Consider the following 21,901-nt stretch of genomic DNA (forward strand, 5'->3'; position numbering starts at 1 on the left):
GAATCATGATGTGATGCAAGTGTGGTGGACTTCTCAGAAATTATTTTATTCGCTGATATTTTAAACATTATTATAAACTGACTTGATTCCATGAAGGAATATCATTGGTGAATACAAAACATTAGACTAAATAGACGATTATGATTCGCTAATTTACCATGAGAAACTATCGTTTCTTACACCTGGAAATATGCTTAGTTAAACTGAAATCCAAACTTGCCATGTAGTATCCTAATTTACTAGTTATGACGATTGCGTTCCTCATCACTTCGTTTCTTGATGAAGATTGTTTACTTTGTTTTTGTTTTTTTGCTTTCAATCTGTTTTTTTTTGCTTCCTGTGTTGATACTTTGCGTAATAAAATCCTGTATGTTAAAAGCGAACGAAATAAGCTATAAATAGAAATCGAAATGATCAATTCCTAGTATAAACAGAAATGAAACTGACCAGCTCCGAGTGATTAAATTAACTTTGGTCTTTTTCTAAGCCGCTTTTCAGCTCCTACTCATTTTTGCTTTTCTGGTAAATTTCTAGTAATGTTGTGATGCAGTGTGACTTGCTATTTATTCATCTGTGTATTATGTTTACACCTTGTTTATGAAAACCGGTTGTGTCTAACGTTTCAATATATAAAATGTAGCTACTTTTTATTGATTATTGATAATATTGAATACAATACTTGAATTTTGTTTTACAGGTTACTGATCATCGTCAAGATATTCCTATCAGTTAATGATGGTGGTGGTAAGTGAAGGTAAGCCTTATTAAGTCAGTTTCACTATTGTCGATAGCTGTAGTAAGACAATAACATTAGGTTTAAACAAAAGCATAACAGCTCATTTATGTGCCATAACAAGAAAACTTACAGATCAAATTGGTGACAGCTGAACCAGCATGTAAACATAATGCTGTTTCCAGAGGTTAAGCTGTGAAATATTGGAAATATATCGTTGAATGATAACCCCATAGTTTTCATTCGAGATGTTAAGCTGTGAAATATTGGAAATATATCGTTGAATGATAACACCATAGTTTTCATTCGAGATGTTAAGTTGTAGTCATATTGAAGTTATATAAAAGAATAATAATAGCTCTATAACTTTCTGTCCAGATAGTAAATAGTGAATTATTGAGACTTAGTCATTGGATAAGAGCAACATAAGGTTTTTCGTAATGGTCAAATTATACGATCTTTATAAACCAGTGGCGTTACACAAGAAGTCTGTTAAGTTGACAAAATTCGAGGTATCACTGTTTGTAACAAAACAGAAGCGTGTTAAAATTTTGCGAGTCACAACTTTAATACTCATGTGTTTTTGTTTGTTTATTTTCTCGGGTTTAAATTATAAAGTCGTTATATTACACCATTAGAAAATAGCACCTTAACTTTTCTACTGGAATAAAGTTTGGAATTTTGGAACTAAATAACTGGATGATTTTCTTTTCAAAGGCTAACTTGTTAAACCTGGAAGTTCTATCATTCGCTGAAAGACCTTAACTTTCTTTCCGGGAAACCATAAAATGGCCTCATGAAGCTTAACTTGTAAGACCTTGAAGCTGTATCAATGAATGTGTTCGCATAAACAGTAAAACTACAAATGTTAAGCCTCACGTTACAGGTTGCGATATGTTTTGTGAATTGTTGTAGTTATTTGATGTAGATAATGTCTAGTTGTTCTCAGATGTAAAAAATCGTTATCGACCGGACTGTGGAGTAAACAAGTCTCCTGTTGTTACGTCTGATAACGTGTAGGAAAAAGTGGGAACATTAAGTGAGAAAAGTTACAAACATTTTTGTTTGTGAAAGACGTTAATAAAACAAGAGTTTAAATAAGTAACTAATATGAACGTACAGTACGGTCAGGACTCTACAAAAATACAAATAAATTATTATTGTGAAAATAGAGTAGTGACAGAAAGCTACAATACTTTAAATAAATAACCAAAGGGAACCTACGGTGGTACGAGAACACTATAAGAGTTTAAACTGAAATAAACAGATAATGTGAAAATACAACATGTTCAAACAGCGAAATTAATAACAATGGTAAAAAACTACTTTTAAATAAGTCACTTTAAAATATCTATGATAAAGTTGAATGTTTTGATGCTTAAACTAGCTAACTGCTGTTGTTTTGATTTTTCATGATCTATACGTTTGTTTTGTACGGGTTTCTAGCTTTATTTATATAATATTATTAATCCAAGACCGATTGTTCTATTATATACGCTAACTTAGCTGTTCTTACAATACGGGCAATGTACTTTAATGAATGGTAGAGACATGTGGTTCGAACTCTACAGAAGCACATGTTGATTTGCTTTACTAAATACTGTTTACAAGGACAGGGTATGTTCATTATCTAGCTTTATTTCGTGCACTTGACAACGTCGATGACATAAAACGTCATTATATTATAGGTTAAGTTGGTCCCGTTAAAAGCTAAACAACTATATTTTCGATGTTAATCGTAATGTATTAAAAGCCATATATTTAACATTAGTTGCTAAGCTGTTGTTCTGTTCATTGTTCAAGATTCTCCAGAACTTGTGATAAGATGAAACTATATTTTTTACCTGCAACAATCAACAATAATGTGAACGAATCCACCTTTTTCTTAGATTCTCCTCTTCTTTTGACTGAAGGAGAAAAGATATTAGTGATTGGAATATGCCTTGGATTGCTAAGCCTAACTATAATTGTGACCGTGTGTGTTGTTTCTCCTTATTGCTGGTTTTATAATTGTTTGTCTAAAACGAACGAGTCTTGTAAGTATTCTGAATTCTGTATGAAGTTTCTTCTGTTGAACTTTTTTATCCTATTGTTAAAAATAGCATAATTAGATATTGTAAGATTGTATTACACTTTGGGATCAATGGATATCACATTTAAAATAACAAGCTTAAAAAAATGAAAAAGGTTAAAGTAATTGAACTTAATAAGTTACTGAGATAAGCAATTAAAGTTTTTGTCATAGAATTAAAGTAACTGATCATATTTATTATTTCAAAGCTATAATTCATGTCTAAGTTGACGTCATATGATTATATATAGCTACATCTGTATCCGTACCATGTTTTCAGAGATCATGTTTTATATAGTACAAAAACGTAAAACCCAGAGCTTGCCTCTTATAACTTTTAAATCAAGTTTAATAAGCTGATAAATCGATCGGTGAACTAGATAGGTAGTTAGTAGGTGATATGCTAAAAGATGTCTTGTTTCTTAACTCCGGGCTATTTATAAATAACACTTAAATGTAGCTTCATTATTCACCATAATCCGTCATAAATTAGGTTCAGTTTTAAACATTCCGTTATTACAGCAAAAAATATAATCGTTAAAATGGCATATTTGTACTTAATAACACATCGTCATCAGAAAGATATAAAACCAAACATAGTTAAAAATATTTGTTTACAATTACATGGCATTCTAAATATATGTTCAGTGACTTTAAATCTCCATAAAAACGTTTTATTATATAATTTTATATAAAACCAAGCAGCTAGTTTAGCTAAACTTTTAAATAAACATTCGTATACTCTCATATACTTTGTAGACAAAAGAAAACGGCAGAAATATGGAACCTGTGAAAGTCCAGAAAAAACAACCGAATTTCACCTCATTCCTGCTCCTCATTACAGCATCAAAGCGGGAAAACTACCATTTACACCAGAGGTCGTTCACAATGGAACAGTTAAAAAACACAACACAGACGATTCAAACTACGGTAGTATGTCATCCAATAGCAAGGGTGATGCAACGGTATCTCTATATGTGAGTGGTGTTAATTCTGTGTTCGATTGTTAGATGTCATAACTTCATACAGACGATTTCCTTTCCGTTTCAGTGATGATGCATTGTCTCTTCATGTCATTTTTGTTCATTGCACATGCAATTAGAATATCTTTATTTAATTATTCTTCACCTAATGTACGGTGATGACGTCATTATCTGCGGAAGTGTAAAAGTACAGTTTCTCATTCGGTAAACAGTTTTGTTTCCGTTTTACTTTATGTACGACACGGAAGCATTTATGTATTCTCCAGACGGTTTATATGGGTATTAAAACTTTGATTAAAATAAAGTACAGAACAACGTTCTGACAGAAGCATTTGATTTGATAACATTGTCTGTTCTTTCAGGTATTATGTGCTAACATTTCAGTTGTTCAACTTGTCTTTTCTGTTATGTATTGTGCGCTAACATTGCAGTTGGTAAGCTTGTTAATTGTTTTATGTATTGTGTGCTAACATTTCGGTTGGTAAGTTCGTTTATTCTATTATGTATTATGTGCTAACATTTTGGTTGGTAAGTTTGTTTATTCTGTTATGTATTATGTGCTAACATTGCAGTTGGTAAGCTTGTGTATTGTGCGCTAACATTTCGGTTGATAAGTTCGTTTATTCTGCTTTATATTGTGTGCTAACATTTCGGTTGGTAAGTTCGTTTATTCTGCTTTATATTGTGTGCTAACATTTCGTTTGGTAAGTTTGTTTATTCTGTCAAGTATGAAATGCAAACATTTTATTCGATAAGTCTATTTTTATGTTTAGTCTTGTGGTACGTTTTGCTTCACGGCCCATCTCTTCTCGACTAATATCCATATAAGAAGATGTCTTGCCTATATTTTTACACAAAGCCAGTTTACTAAGAGTACTGAATATTTTTATTAGTATTTATCATCGAAATATTTAAAACAAGTTTCATGAATGGAAATATTAATTTCAATTTAATATGTTATGTATAAATTGTCTATTCTCTAATCATTTCATTTCAGGATTGTAAAAACATGTTTATAAGAATTTTTTTTATGTTTCATACACCTTCAGAGTGAGCCATCGCTGGATATGTCAACGTTCATTGGAGAAGAAGCTACAAACTACGGTCACATCATCTTTGCTGTTAGATACAAGGTCATGGAAGACAGAGTTGGTGGACAACTCGTGCTGACAGTGAAAGTATAAACGAATTTTTTTCTTTTCAAAATTTCATTTCCAGTAAACTTCGTGAATAGATGTTATTTAAGTATTTCATGACATAAATTAAATGCAGTTTCGGTGGAAAGGAACTACCAAAGAAAAATGAACATATTGATTAAATCCTATTCGTCCCATCACAGTTCACCTTCTATCAGGGTGCACATTTAGCATTAGAAAGAAGGGAAAAAAAAGGCTTTCATTGAAAACTCTTCCCTCTAGTTCTAGTTACTCCCTTTTTTCTTATTACCTGAGTTCACGAACCTTAAAACTAAAATGAAGAAAACAATTATACTGTAAGTTTCACACTTTTTCTTGGGTGATGATTATTATTTTCATCTGATTAGGTAACAGAACTACATAGAGTTTTTTCTCGCTGTGTAAACTTAATGTAATAAAACCTAATTAACAATTCTGACACTAGAAAACAGTGCTGATAATTAAGGTGTTTTAGTTTAGGTAAATCTCTTGTGTTTGTTTGTTCGTAATTAAGCACAAAACTGCACAATAAGCTATCTGTGCTCTGCCCATCACGAGTATCGAAACCTGGCTTCTAACGGTGTAAGTTCGCAGACATACCGTTCTGCAACTAGGGGCGTTGGAAAGGAAATGTTATAAGTTATAAAAAAAATTATAGTTACTTCTTCTAAATGTAATTTCACGAGCGTGAGCTTTAAGCCCATGCATTTGCATTTTAGATCGTATGTCAAGCCATCAGAAGTTTCACTTGTATAACAACAAACTGAAGGGGTGGATGGGTGTGACCGACATTATTTTGTGTTTTATTTCATGTTGTTGCTAAAATGTTATAATCATCAATTATAGTTTATCTGTTATGTGCAATATGAAGAGTGGAAAACATATTTCTTTTATACAACCTTTATAGAAATGCTTTTTCTCATAGGACAATGCCCTTAATGGTTAAGAGGTAATACGTGCAACTCAAAATTCTGGTAAGATTAATCATCGATTTGCTTCGTTATCAGCAGATCTTATAGTATGTTACTTTTTTCGCCTACATGCATTTAAAATGTGCTTTTATTTCACTTCTTATTTCTTTTCAATAGTTCCCCACTGGGACAGAGGTAGGCCTATGGATTTACAACGCTGAAATCAGGGATTCGATTCCCCTCGATGGGCAAAGCAGATAGCTTGATATGGCTTTGTCATTAGAAAAACACACAACGCAGTCTTTTCAATAAATTACATTATGAATGAGCGTGAGTATTTAATGAAGAATGACGCATATTCGAAACTGAGATCATATCTCGGGTGTGCTCGTTATGTGGGCGTTTTCGATCTGAGGACATTTCATCCAGTGTTAAGAAAAGAAGCTTGAAGAAAGAGAAGTGGAAAATGTTTTTTTTTTTACACACATATGGATCTCATTACATTACGGGGTTATGCGATATTGCCAGAGCAGAGAAACCTTACAACTGGATTATTACAGTTATCAGTTCTTAATTTAAGTTCGGAAAAAGCTCACTTGTTTGTTACACCTTTTCCTACTAACAGCGATAAAAGTCTTGTTTGTAAACCACTTAAAATACCACTGCGACTTATTAAATATAATTCTATTATAACAAACAATTATTTGAATGTGAATTAAAATCTCTTAATTGAGTTAAAAAGTGAAAAGGAGGTTTAGCTTTTCTTAATTATTTATTTCATTTCTGTGTATAATTTATAAAATATTTAGAAAAATTATTGTAATACGAGGCCTGTTCAAAAAATACGCGGACTAATGTCATAAAACAAAATGTACTTTATTTAGAAGTTACAGGTCTGAGACCCCTTCAAAGTACTCTCCTCCCCAACGCACACACTTATCCCAACGGTGTTTCCACTTCTTGAAACAGTCCTGGTACGCTTTTTTTGTAATGTCCTCCAGCTCCTTCGTCGCATTTGCCTTAATCTCGGGAATCGTCTCAAATCTTCTTCCTTTCAAGGGTCTTTTGAGTTTGAGGAACAAGAACAAATCGCAAGGAGCAAGGTCAGGTGAGTAGGAGGGGTGGGGAAGAACAGTGATCGAGTGTTTGGCCAAACACTCACGAGTTCTGAGGCACAAATTTCGCAGCAACGCGGTGCATCTTCAATTTTTCGGTCAAAATCTCGTAACAAGATCCAACTGATATCCCACACTCTTCAGCAAGCTCCCTGACAGTCAGACGTCGATTTGCCCGCACCATGGTGTTGATTTTGTCGACGTGTGGGTCGTTAGTTGACGTGGAAGGACGTCCATCTTCAATGGACTGTCGACCATCCTTAAAACGTTCATGCCACTTGAAACATGCCGTACGCTTCATAGCAACATCACCGTAAGCCGTGTTAAGCATAGCAAAAGTTTCAGTCGCAGATTTTCTAAGTTTAACACAAAATTTCACAGCAAGTCGTTGCTCCTTCAGGTCATTCATTCTGAAATTCGCCAAACGAAAAAATCGCACTTCACTTAAAACCGTGTAACTAATACACAAATAAAGATATCTGCAATCGGAAAATGGCGTCGTAATCAGCTGATTTCTGCAAACCGAGCGACACCAAGCGGATTCCCTGCAACCAACTGAAGCCGCGCAATTCAAACAGTCCGCGTATTTTTTGAACAGACCTCGTATGCTAGATTTATTTTAAATATAATTTAAATACATCGTTTTAATTATTTTTCCCCTTACGAGACTACTTGTAAACTTTTTCGTTATTATTTTGACCCTCTGGTAGGAAGTTCAGGAATTATTCTCTCGAGCCTACGGTGGAAGTTGTGATCCTTACGTAGTGGTTCAGATTTTTAAAGAAAAAGGATGGAGGCGAACCTCCAAACGCCACTATCTTCCACTCTACGAGTTTCGTACAAAGACTTGGAAAAAGACTCAACACCCACTGTTTCGTGAGAGTTTTGCAGCAGAACTTTCGAAGGCTGAGTTGAAAGACTGCACCTTAAGGTTCTGTGTCTTTGATGACGATCGTTTTGCTAACGACACTAACTTGGGCGAGATCACTATTCCGCTGCGAGAACTGAATATGGCGATGAACGGTGAAGAGGTTTTGCACTCGCTGGACTTAAAACATTCAAAAGATGTAAGAAAAAAATCATTTTGTTTTGTTCTGATGATCACATTTTGTCAAACCACAATATATTCATAAAGTAACTATTTTGTATAAACAGAGATGTTAAACATACACACGGACAACAAACATAGTGGGGCTGTAACAGTTTTGTGTCTGTTTTATGAGAGATCCCGGATGTATCCTGTTTATTTAAAGAATAAAAACGTCTATGAACCCCTATTCATACTCGATCAACTTACACGAGAAAAGAATTTGATCACCCATTGTATGGTACAAATACATCAATATTCAGTCCGTAATTGTGTCAGAACCTAAAGCGTTTTTTTATTTATATGCTTCGATTCCATAAGAAAAAATAAAACACTGCGATAATCTAGAAAAAGTGTTGCATAGATACACAAAATTTTACACGTGTACTTGTGACCTCTAAATACTCTGGGCAAATTATCATTTACTTAAGTGGTACTCTATGTTTGTCATATGAAAATATTTTTATCCAAGCATTTTTTATATATCCTCTGAATGATTTAAAAAATATCTTCATGTATTTGGTCACTGGGAAAGTTACAGTTTTTTTTTTGGCATTCAGCTAACGTACTTAAACATTGATTTGTTGACTTAAAAAGTTGTTTTTGTATTTTTTTCCAGCTAATTACTGAAAATAATAGAATAATTGTACAATAACTGCTTTCTTTAATGTTATATCAGTGTGTATTACTGATGTCATATAAAATTATCATAAGTTAGAAATTAACTGCTTTTCACCATAAATGTTCTGTTTTCTTCGTAAAGATATACGATTAAAGTGTTTTGACCATCTATTCAACAGATTTTCTGTTGCATTAGACACTCCGTATAGCTTCTTTACGAAGTAACATAAATCACCTACCTACTATGTAGTTTGATAATGGGTTTTTTTTTCAAATTTATAGCTTACAATTAAGAGTTATTTTCAAGTTAGTGTTATCGGTGGTAAAAAGATGTATAACAAAGTTTAACGACAATTAAATCGATTGACAGTTTTAGTTAATGTGAAAATAAAGTTTAGAGACGGCTTAAATGAATTATGAAGAAACCTTTACTAAAAGGTTTCTTCCCTAGCCATTCAACCCGTTCTAGAGCTTGCGGTCTTAAAGTGGGTTACTCCTCATCAAATTTGGTATTTGTATAGCCATCGTAAAATAGTTGATCCAGAAAGCATACCTTGTTAAATACAAGTAAGAATGAATAATTATGTTTCTCTCTACTCATGGGCTGGGCGCATCGTAGTTTCTTCATGTGTAAGGTTGAGAACTGAAAAGTTCAGGGTTAGATGTGTGATGTCACTTTCATCTGTGGTCGCGTCATGATAAAGACAGTCAATCTCGTTATTCCTTCAAAGAGTCGAACAAAGCCATTGTTGTAGCGGGTGCTGTGTCATCCCTCTTTGTAGTTGGTGGCTCAAAATAGGGTTGGTTTGTTTTGCATTTCGCGCAGTGCTACTTGAAGGCTATCTGCGCAAGCCGTCCCTAATTTAGCAGTGTAAGACTCAAAGGAAGGCAACTGGTCATCTCCACCCACCGCCAACTCGTGGGCTACTATTTTACCAACGTATAGTGGGATTGACCGTCACATTATAACGCGCCCACGACTAAAAGTGCGAGCATGTTTGGTGTGACGGGGACTCGAACCCGCGACCCTCGGATTACGAGTCGAGTGTCTTAACCACCTGGCCAAGTCGGGCGGTTTGAAATAAAAACAATATACTTACTTTCTAGAGGTCTCTAACGCGCCTGTTTAATCCACGTGCGCATAATGTGTAGTTTAGATTGAGAATTCTGACTCTAATTTCCTGTTTACACATAGTTAACCGTCAATCTAAAATTTATTATCTCTTTTTTTCTAAACATTTTGGGATTGATTGTAAGTACGATTTTTTTCCACATTTCCATCCTGAATCCATCAGAAAACAGCTACAATGTATCAGCTTGTGAACATCAACTGATTTAGTTATACAATTATCAGTTCATATATAGCAGATGGTTCCTGATTTTCATTAACACAAATGATGAGCAAGAGCTTCCAACACAGCTAAAGCTTCCGTTTTAGTCATATTTGAAAAACTAAGTGCTGATTGGCCCTGTGGTAGAAATATGGCTTTAGGAGCTGGCGAACCAGACTCCAATTCATGTGATACCACAAAATATTCCCTGCACTTTAAATAGAGGGTGCTTTATGAGAATGGATGTCAATCATTGTACTAGATGGTAAGATGATGCTAACTTACAGAAGGCGACAAACAGCGTTAGAAGTTTGTTGTAAACATAGATGAAAATAATTTTCACGTAATTTGTTAACTTCGTTTAATTTCTCTCGTGAAGGAAGAATGTGGTAAGTTTTTAAATCCAAATTTTAGGTTTAAATTTGCATGACTGCTAATGTGTTTGACAAAAAGCATAATTTTTTTTAATAATTAGGACAACGGAGAGATATTATTTGGTCTGAGCTATCTACCAACAGCCGAAAGGTTAACTTTCAACATCGTCAAGGCCAACAACCTGCACTCAATCACTGAAGACATAGAAAGTTTCGGTAAGTCAGATTCTTTTAATCTCCACTCCTAAAAACACGAGACTCTTAAAAAAGGTCTCTAGCGTTCTTCAAAATAGAAACATCACTTTCGAATAATGATCATGTAACAAGTTTACTGTTGACAAATTGCAAAATCACACTTGTTTGAAAATACCCTCTAAACGTCACAAATTTTATTTTGCGTCAAGGATACCTTTTCGTCCTTTCTCGAAATATTTTATTAGATCAAGTGGGATCATGCCTGAGTTGTGATTTTAAGAGTTTATGGGTCCTGTTTCATTGCTGCAAAAACGTTATCCGCACTTGTGGTCATAGCTAGCTGTCCTTAATTTAGCAGTATAAGATTAGAAAGAAAGCAATTATTCATCACCACTCACCGTCAACTTTCGAGCTACTTTTTTACCAACAAATAGTGGGACTGACCGTCCCATTATAACGCTGAAAGGGCGAGCATGTTTGGTGTGACGGGGATTCGAACCCGCAAACCTCAGATTACGAGTCGAGCGTTTTAACCACCTGGCTATGCCGGGCCTCTTTCCTTATAATCGCCAGTTAAAAAGTAGGGATATCTATGTGCAGATAGCTCCTGTGTACAGTACTGTGCAAAAGTGTTAGGACAAGAGAATATTTTGACAGTTTTTTTTCTATTTTATAGAACCAATTCTTCCACGCCATTACAGAATGTAACTTTCAACACTATGGTAATGCTTCACTGCTCTCTGTTGTAGGATACTTATTCTTCAGAATTCTCATATACTTGTATCAAGGGAATACCATAAAGATTCTGCTTTACTGAACATACTGATCAAATTTAGGGTCCGAAATAACTGCCATGGTTCAACATGCAGTGTCTTAACTATACAGAAAGAAACTAGCAAGGAGCTAGCACATGGTACCAGTCATTACGACAGGAAATGTATTTAATAGCACTTCATAACTAAACCTCTATAAAAACAATTTTAACACTATACATTAAGTTGTCATCCCATGGCTCTAAAAGCGTAGATTGTGAGTAGAACAGAGAGTTCACGTGAAAGCTTTGCATGATAGTGATTGGACTCTCACACAGAATGCTACAGAATTAAAACGCTCTCCAAACACAGTCAATTACACCTTAAACCGTGAGACTGAAACAGGTAAATTTCAACCTGGGAAAGGAAGAACAGAATACCTTAATTCAATACTGATGTTAAGTATCTTTGTTTATAAAACCTTCTGGACAGAAGGAAGACTGTCACTGATCTCAAGTATGAGATAAACACCCATGTACTAAATGGAAGAAAGTTATCCAGAACTATAGTATTAAGAAGACCCAACTAGAATGAAATATTTGGTCAAATAGTGGTTTAAAAACCTTTGCTTATATTTCCAAACATTACCAAGAGAATGAAATATGCTAAAAATTACAAAAACTGGACTGTTGATGATTAGAAAAGAGTGTTATGGGCGGATGAGTTCAAGTTTGAAATATTTGGTTCAAAACGTAGGTTGTATGTCCAGCGAAAGAAAGGCGAAAGATATTTGCCTTAATGTATTGCATCTACTACGAAGCATGAGGAAGGCGGTGTGATGGTTTGTAGGTATTTTTCTGCTGAGGAGAAGGAGACATTTGGAAATATAGATGGAATACTTGATGACGAGAAACCCACTTGAAATAAAAATGCATCTCAGAACTCTCTCTTGGTTAGCCTGAAGATGACCTAGGAAGGTTGAAACGTTGTTCTCTGCTTATCAATAGAAGTGTTAATACCCATACCAACCGTTTTGAGATGCACATTTATAGATGGAATAATGGACTAGCGCAAGTACCATCAGATACTGATCAATTATTTTTGCAAACTCTCTTTGTTAACCTCGAGATGACGTGAGGAGGTCAAAACGTTGTTCTCTACTTTCTTTTAATAAAAGTGTTAATATCCATTCCAGCCTTCTTGAGATACATTTTTACTTCAAGTGAATTTCTCGTCATCACGAACTGTATATACGTTTTGCATTAGTAACTCGTTTACGGACTTAAGTAACTCTTACCCTTCTACCAAGTGCTCCGGGTGCTCACGTCGTAATGTGAGGGTCAAGAGGTTTGAATCCTCGTCACCGAACATGCTCACCCTTTTGGCCGTGGAGAAAATATAATGGGACGGCCAATTCCACTATTTGTCGGTAAAATAGTTGCCTAAGAGTTGGCGTTGGGTATTGTTGACTAGCTACCTCCATAATTTATCACTGCTAATTTAGGGACGTCTAGCGCAGACAGTCCTCGTGTAGATTTGCACGAAATTTAAATCAAAACATAAGCAAATGTCATACTAGTATTTATTAAGTACATTGTTGTGTAAGTTAATGCTATATAGGCTACTTTTTAACGTGCAGCTTAAAACTACGACAATCATTGTTATATTACAATTTACTGTAATATCGAACTTTATTAAATATTATTATTTAACTCCTTATTTTTATTTCTGTTATTTATGTATTCACAATCATTGTTTCGAAATATTCCTTATAACATAATATATTTTATCTAGCGTTCTTTATAACGTGTTTAAATAAATAAGTTTAGGACAAGACCATAATAAAACGTGTCGAAAGGTTATTTATTTCAGGATTTGTGCGCAAAGCTGTACAAAAGGGATATCCTTTATTTTTAATTGATAAGTTATAGGTAAAGCAGTTAGTTAACATCAGCCACCTCAACCTCTTTGGATTTCGCTGTTACTCTTATAGCATACTTACTGCTCCAAAGGTAAACGTACATTTTTGGGGGGCAACGAACCTTGGAGTCATATAACCTTGGAGTCATAATACGAGAATGCTAAACGTTAAGTCACGTTCAGTGCATTCTTGAAAGTAAATAATAATTATCAGAGACAATTATCTTGTCTGAGAACTGGAATTATTTAGTTACCTTAGCTCTTGTAGCTTTCATTCATTTAATTTTCTGGTACTGTCGTACTAATTAAAATTTAATGTTGACTTTAACGAAGTAGGATTCAGTGTGTTCTGTGTGTCAAAACGAACAACGCTCATTCTCTTTATTCTGCAAGCTTTCTTTGATATGAATATTATATTACCAGAAGCCTGGTAAACCTAACGGTTTTGGAAGGCTGACTTTCCTTCACCTGGAGAGAATTGGGAACAAGCACGAGGTAGAAAAGAGAAGAGGCCTACTATACTGCGAACGACTTTTGACTTATTGAAACAAAAGCAATAAATATTCGTGCTCTTGTGCTTTCGTGCTTAGGTTGCACAGTTAGGAAAGAAAGACTATACTCACAGAATTTTGCATTGGAACAAATACAATTATGTATTACATAAAGCTAAAATTTTGCATCTAAATTTAAAAAGCATGCTCTTTAAATAACAGTTTTTAATAAGATAGAAGTAAATCCTATGATATTTGTAAAATTGACAATAAACAGCCTTAAAGTGCTAGAAGTCGTCTTTATTAGATAATTTTCCATTCTCTTTAAATTGATCAAGTAGGAGTAGTAACGGTAAGTCAGAGTTTCGCGTACAGTGTAAGTTAAACTTGCAAACAAAAAGAGGAAATAAAAAAATATCAATTATTTCTCAAAATTGCCGATTCCTGCTAGGAATATTAGACTGCGTTTAACCATTTTAGCATAATTTTGTTATTGATCTCTTATACAAATAAATTGGTTCATCGATTAAGCCTAATAATACAAGAGATACTTAAGATAGGATTAAAATTTCACAATAACTCTTCTTGTTTAATTCAAGTTGTTTTATCTAAATCTTTATTCATATTGGTATGTTAACTTTGTACTCAAAATGCTGCTAATTTTTCTTCCAATTAGCACCGTATGTTCGAGTTTTGTTGATCCATAATGGCAAACTTCTGAAAAAAAAGAAAACATCTTCTCGACCAGGCACCACCTGTCCTTCCTTTAACGAGTCTCTGACTTTTGATATTCCATCCACGGAAATAGAAAATATCGTCTTTCTGATTGTTGTCAGCCATCGTGACCCGCAAGATGGCAGTGTTTCATCACCAGAATCTCCAACCACTCCTTCTGGGTCCACAAAACGTGATCGCCATGTAGGAAAAGTTTTCATTGGTTCTTGTATACGTGGAAGTGCTTTGCATCACTGGTTAGCTATGAAACACGCTCCAAGGAAACAAGTAACCCAATGGCACACATTGCAATAATAGCGGTTCTTGCAGGATGAGCAGAAATTTGTTCATTAGTTTATGATACGTTATCTTAATATATGTGTTTGCTGTTAATAACTATGTATTACCACTGGCGTGTTTATTCACTTCAAAAACCCTATATTATTTCAAAATATTCTACAATTGCTATTATTCTGAAATGTTAAAACAAGAAATACGAAGATATAATATTTACTAATTTGATTGTTTTATTTAACTGTATGTACGAAGAGCTTCAGAAAATAAAGGTAATGTTTACATTCCTGCTTACCACGTGTGACAAAGTGGTAAACGTCCTGCCGCCAAGCAGCACTGATTTGTGTACTTGTGAAAGTTCCCTCTCGTTCACGTATCGAGCACTCGTGGCACTAGTGAGCAAGTGAACAACATGACCACACATTTCTTAGTGTACACTTAACAAGATCAGCAATCTGTGATTAGTTGTTTGTGAGCTGAAGTTGTTGTGTCGGCTTTAATACATCGGAAAATCTTGGCGTACTGTAGAGAGAGATGCAAAGAAAAGTGTAGGAGTTGGAAGATTGGTTTAACGATAACTGAACATCATCAGAGGTTGTAGATCGGCTAGGACACCTCAGAAACACACAACTGATTAAAACATTACCAAGGTGATAAATGGCAAGTGAGAGTATTGCTGAACTTATTAATTAATGAAGATGGCATAAATGCAGGCAGATTCCATGTCATTATCCACGAACACTTTACCTTCCAGCTTGTGTGCTTGTTGGGTCCCAAAACAATTAACAAATGTCCATAAACTGAATCATATGGACATGTGTACTCAGCCTTTGCAAATTTATTTTTTGAATTAAAATGACGGGTTTCTTTCCCTTATCGACACTGGCGGTGGAACATGGCTGAGTCAGTTGTATCCGAAGAACAAAACACAGCATGAAGTAAAACGTCCAGAGTCACTTCTGCCCAAAACATTGAGAACACAACCAACCATGTTGAACGTGTTTTGGGACTCCTAGGAATCTGTCAAAGAACGTTGATTCACAATCACATGCCTTATTTATGGATTGCCTTTATTTTCTGAAACACCATCTTGTATAACTTCACGTTGTTTTAATGTGTCTTGTACAAAATATCTAGAACTAGCAGAATCTAGTCCAGAAGACTCATAATGCGTATTTTTAAAACTAAATTATCAGAATTAGCAATTTTTGCTACTCCATATGAAAAACAGCAAACAAATATAGCGTATGTTCTTTCATCAAATAGAAATGGTAAAACAAAGATTACAGAAGCTTAAGGAATATTACAAGACTTATATGAACAGTATTCAAGTGATACTGACATGTTTAATTATTCCAAATTGTTGTTGATTTATATATCATTCTGGGTGAAGTGACATATCTATTGATATTTCGTGGAACTTTATATGATTACGTATGGTATAACAAATACAAATTGCGACTTAGTTAAGTTGAAACTGATATCCAGAAATTTTTGTGTAAGACTTTTAAAACATTAAACATAACTTCGAAACGAGCATTTATTTTAGCCTATAAGCAAAGCAGATAAAACGACACTAAGTCCCAAAATTGTGGACACTAACAAACTATTCCGGACAGCTTTTGAAAAAAAGATATTAAACCACAAAACCTTTAGATTATTTAATTTTTTTTATAAGTTGTCCTATCCTAATCCGAACACTATAGAAAAAACGTATAAATTTTTAGAAGATTATCCGTCTTATCATGTTGTTCTCGAAGCTTGTCTCTTCTCTCGCTTCATAATTAAAAAAGAACTACCTGATTTCTCTGTTGACTCCAGATAAATATCTTTTTAATTCATGATAATTATTTGTGTTATCTCACGATAAATATCTCTCGTCATTCATGATATGTACTTCTGTTATTTAATGATAAATATCTCTTTTAATTTATGATAAGTATCTCTGTTAATGTATGAAAATATCGTATGGTAGTGCATGATAAATAATTATATTAATGTATGATAACGTATCTCTGTTATTGTGTGATGAGTATTTTTGTTATTGTGTGTATATGTGTGTTAATTCATGATAAATATCTCTGCAAGTGCATGATGAATATTTATTTTAACGTATGATAATATATATCTGTTATTGGGAAGTAAATATCTCGAATAATTCATGGTAACAAAGTATTTGTCAAAGTATGAGTAATATTCCTGTTAGTTCATGATAAATATTTATGTTAAAACTTGATAAATATATTTGTTAATGCATAGCAAATACCTCAGTAAATTATACTTTTCTTTAAGAAAAGCTCCTTGGTGAGTCTAGAGGCTAATAACACTAAACATCGGGTTTTGATATCCGAATTGACATAGGACAAATAGCCCATTTGGTATTCTCAACAAAAAACACTCAAATAGCTAAACCCATTAGGAAAAAAATTCGCGCAAATTGATTTGTTATTATGTGACACTCCTCATAGATGTACTAATACGGTATAAGAATAGGTTGTAAAAGGAACTATTTCTCTGATATTGTAAAAAAAAACCAAAAAACGAATCTTTACGGTCAGAAATGGCGTGAATTTTTAAGTAAATTTTACAGAGGAATACTTTCAAAAGTTTCAGCTTTTCAAAGAAAAATATTGCTTACAGGAAACACGCGTGTTTCAAATATTTATAAAATAAATAATTTGCAACAGAATGACCTAAATAAATCTATCGTGGAATTTATTTTCTGCTGTTAAATATATTATAAGAATCACAAATAATGCTAAGAGTTTATTTTATGTATATATATATATTTTTTCATGTATTCATCATAAAATTAACAAAAAATCTTTTTGCTAAAAATATGATGCTATTTTGTTTCCACGACAAAGTGTGTAAGATTCATTTTTCACATTTTGTGCTTCAGTGAATGTATTATGAATAATGTACTTATTATTTTTTGTAATATTTTCAAAATGTAATGTATTATAACGGTTCCTGTCGACACATTCCGTTGATATCCGATGTTATATCCTTCAACACGTGTTGTTACTTCCATTGTTTTCGTATAGTATCATACGTCATGGTTTTCACATTTGTTTTCTCGGTAAGGCGTGTGACTCGAAATCCGCGGGGTCGCGCCCGCGTCGCGCTAAACATGCTCGCCCTCCCAGCCGTGGGGGTGTATAATGTGACGGTCAATCCCACTATTCGTTGGTAAAAGAGTAGCCCAAGAGTTGGCGGTGGGTGGTGATGACTAGCTGCCTTCCCTCTAGTCTTACACTGCTAAATTAGGGACGGCTAGCACAGATAGCCCTCGAGTAGCTTTGTGCGAAATTTCAAAAACAAACAAACAAAACAAACTTTTTGTTAGGTGTTCGTGTCACTAAGGGTCCAGTTAGACGTCACTTTAGCTTTACATTTTCAGACCTTCTATTTCTGAAAATGAAAAACATGTTGTACAAATACTTTCTGTAACTATTCGTAGGTGGCGTGCTTTAACAGAGTAATTGTTTCACATTCTGTTGTTTTTAGGAAGTGAGTCTTAAAGATTATTATTGTCATATTCCGCTGTTTACCGGTGTTATATTCTATAAAACAATGTTGTGATTTCACATTACTTTGTTCTATGAAATGTTTTATAAACGAAGTATATTTTACGTCCTATAAATATTTAAATTATTTTCCAGAATATTTTGGTACAGTAATGTGATTTTATTGGTTTCGCATTCTGCTGTATGTGTTTTAAAGGTTATCACTGTCACATTTTATTGTTTCCAAGTTAATTACTTATAAATAATATATTATTGTTTGTTTCACATTCCATTATTTCCATATAATGTGCAATGAAATGATTTTATGTCTATAACAAATTTTATTCTACTTGTATCTCTAGTAAATATACAATCAAATGTAAAAGTGATTTATCCACCTTATGTGCATGTTACGATCACTGGTAACAGTTAAACACAACTCACGTTCATGACACATCACTAGTAACAGTTAAACACACAACTCACGTGCATGACACATCATTAGTAACAGTTAAACACACAATTCACGTGCATGACACATGACTAGTAACAGTTAAACACACAACGCATGTGGGTGACACACAATTAGTAACAGTTAAACACAACTCACGTTCATGACACATCATTAGTAACAGTTAAACACACAACTCACGTGCATGACACATCACTAGTAACAGTTAAACACACAACTCATGTACATGACACATCACTAGTGACAGTTAAACACACAACGCATGTGCGTGACACACAATTAGTAACAGTTAAACACAACTCACGTGCATGACACATCACTAGTAACAGTTAAACACACAACTCACGTGCATGACACATCATTAGTAACAGTTAAACACACAATTCACGTGCATGACACATGACTAGTAACAGTTAAACACACAACTCATGTACATGACACATCACTAGTAACAGTTAAACACACAACTCATGTACATGACACATCACTAGTGACAGTTAAACACACAACGCATGTGCGTGACACACAATTAGTAACAGTTAAACACAACTCACGTTCATGACACATCATTAGTAACAGTTAAACACACAACTCACGTTCATGACACATCATTAGTAACAGTTAAACACACAACTCACGTGCATGACACATCACTAGTAACAGTTAAACACACAACTCACGTGCATGACACATCATTAGTAACAGTTAAACACACAACTCACGTGCATGACACATCATTAGTAACAGTTAAACACACAACTCACGTGCATGACACATCATTAGTAACAGTTAAACACACAACTTACGTGCATGGCACATCATTAGTAACAGTTAAACACACAACTCACGTGCATGACACATCATTAGTAACAGTTAAACACACAACTCACGTGCATGACACATCATTAGTAACAGTTAAACACACAACTCACGTGCATGACACATCATTAGTAACAGTTAAACACACAACTTACGTGCATGGCACATCATTAGTAACAGTTAAACACACAATTCACGTGCATGACACATCACTAGTAACAGTTAAACACACAACTCACGTGCATGACACATCATTAGTAACAGTTAAACACACAACGCATGTGCGTGACACACAATTAGTAACAGTTAAACACAACTCACGTGCATGACACATCATTAGTAACAGTTAAACACACAACTCACGTGCATGACACATCACTAGTAACAGTTAAACACACAACTCACGTGCATGACACATCATTAGTAACAGTTAAACACACAATTCACGTGCATGACACATGACTAGTAACAGTTAAACACACAACTCATGTACATGACACATCACTAGTAACAGTTAAACACACAACTCATGTACATGACACATCACTAGTGACAGTTAAACACACAACGCATGTGCGTGACACACAATTAGTAACAGTTAAACACAACTCACGTTCATGACACATCATTAGTAACAGTTAAACACACAACTCACGTTCATGACACATCATTAGTAACAGTTAAACACACAACTCACGTGCATGACACATCACTAGTAACAGTTAAACACACAACTCACGTGCATGACACATCATTAGTAACAGTTAAACACACAACTCACGTGCATGACACATCATTAGTAACAGTTAAACACACAACTCACGTGCATGACACATCATTAGTAACAGTTAAACACACAACTTACGTGCATGGCACATCATTAGTAACAGTTAAACACACAACTCACGTGCATGACACATCATTAGTAACAGTTAAACACACAACTCACGTGCATGACACATCATTAGTAACAGTTAAACACACAACTCACGTGCATGACACATCATTAGTAACAGTTAAACACACAACTTACGTGCATGGCACATCATTAGTAACAGTTAAACACACAATTCACGTGCATGACACATCACTAGTAACAGTTAAACACACAACTCACGTGCATGACACATCATTAGTAACAGTTAAACACACAACGCATGTGCGTGACACACAATTAGTAACAGTTAAACACAACTCACGTGCATGACACATCATTAGTAACAGTTAAACACACAACTCACGTGCATGACACATCACTAGTAACAGTTAAACACACAATTCACGTGCATGACACATCATTAGTAACAGTTAAACACACAATTCACGTGCATGACACAACACTTGTAACAGTTAAACACACAATTCACGTGCATGACACAACACTTGTAACAGTTAAACACACAATTCACGTGCATGACACAACACTTGTAACAGTTAAACACACAATTCACGTGCATGACACATCACTTGTAACAGTTAAACAAACCTCGTATACATACTACAATCACTAATGACAGTTACTTTAAACATACAAATTACTATAGTATAAGATGAATATACCAAGCAATGAAACGTGTTTGATAAACATTATTTTATTATGAATTCCAAACATTGTATCTTTTGTTTTATGAATGTTACTATTGTGACATTAAATTAGTTTCAAGTAATGTGTTTATGGTGGAGTGGGCTAACAACCTACTCACATAAATACCTGTTGAAGAATCCGCAAGCGATTGCGGCCCTATGTTCCTTGATGGAATCTAATGGTGATGAATGAATGAATGTGTTTATGAAAGTGGTATTTTCATACTATATCGTTTCATATAATGTATTTTAAAATGTATTATTTTCACAACTTATTGTTTTCGTGCTTTGTGCTATAAAAGTATTTTTGTAACATTAAACTGGTTACAAATTGCTGATGTCATGTCATGTACCATTTTTCAGATCATATTTTATAAAGATTGTTTATGTAACATTCGGTTCCTGATAACATGCTATAAAGGTTATTGTTGTTCACCCTCATTTTTTGTTATCATTCTGATATAGTTATAAAATAAATTACTTAAACACGTTAGTTTATTGATTTGTATTTGTTTTATTGTAAACGTGCATGGGTTGGTAAAAAGAATGGAAGTATCTGGTGATTCATACATTTTGTTAATTAACGTGAAATTAGTTCACTACAAGCAGACAATACAGCATGAAGTTAAAGAAGCAAAGCGTTGTCCATCGGACAGTGATATTTGTGACCATTCTTCAGTGAAAGCTTTGTTTGTTGGTGGTGGAAATCTACATCGAAAATCGGTTTCAAGAACTGACTGTAGAGGCTTT

The 21,901-nt window shown here is 34.3% G+C and overlaps 1 protein-coding gene across 5 annotated transcripts in view; it reads left to right on the forward strand.

Annotated features, from left to right (window-relative positions):
* LOC143237788 (synaptotagmin-5-like) overlaps window positions 1-21,706 on the forward strand; it is a 28,889-nt gene extending 7,183 nt beyond the window's left edge. For 3 of the 5 annotated variants that reach the window (XM_076477373.1, XM_076477371.1, XM_076477374.1), the window contains exons 2-8: window positions 698-754; window positions 2,623-2,769; window positions 3,564-3,781; window positions 4,837-4,965; window positions 7,699-8,055; window positions 10,503-10,617; window positions 14,436-21,706. In XM_076477373.1, coding sequence (XP_076333488.1) covers window positions 733-754; window positions 2,623-2,769; window positions 3,564-3,781; window positions 4,837-4,965; window positions 7,699-8,055; window positions 10,503-10,617; window positions 14,436-14,788 — 1,341 coding nt within the window. In that variant the 5' untranslated portion in view covers window positions 698-732 and the 3' untranslated portion in view covers window positions 14,789-21,706. Of the gene's footprint in view, window positions 1-14; window positions 108-211; window positions 523-697; window positions 755-2,622; window positions 2,770-3,563; window positions 3,782-4,836; window positions 4,966-7,698; window positions 8,056-10,502; window positions 10,618-14,435 lie in introns of those variants that run through there. The other 2 variants (XM_076477375.1, XM_076477372.1) reach the window with 2 other exon arrangements.
* The last annotated feature ends 195 nt before the right edge of the window (window positions 21,707-21,901 follow it).

Source organism: Tachypleus tridentatus, chromosome 13 (genome assembly GCF_004210375.1).
Source record: "Tachypleus tridentatus isolate NWPU-2018 chromosome 13, ASM421037v1, whole genome shotgun sequence".
Taxonomy (NCBI): domain Eukaryota; kingdom Metazoa; phylum Arthropoda; class Merostomata; order Xiphosura; family Limulidae; genus Tachypleus; species Tachypleus tridentatus.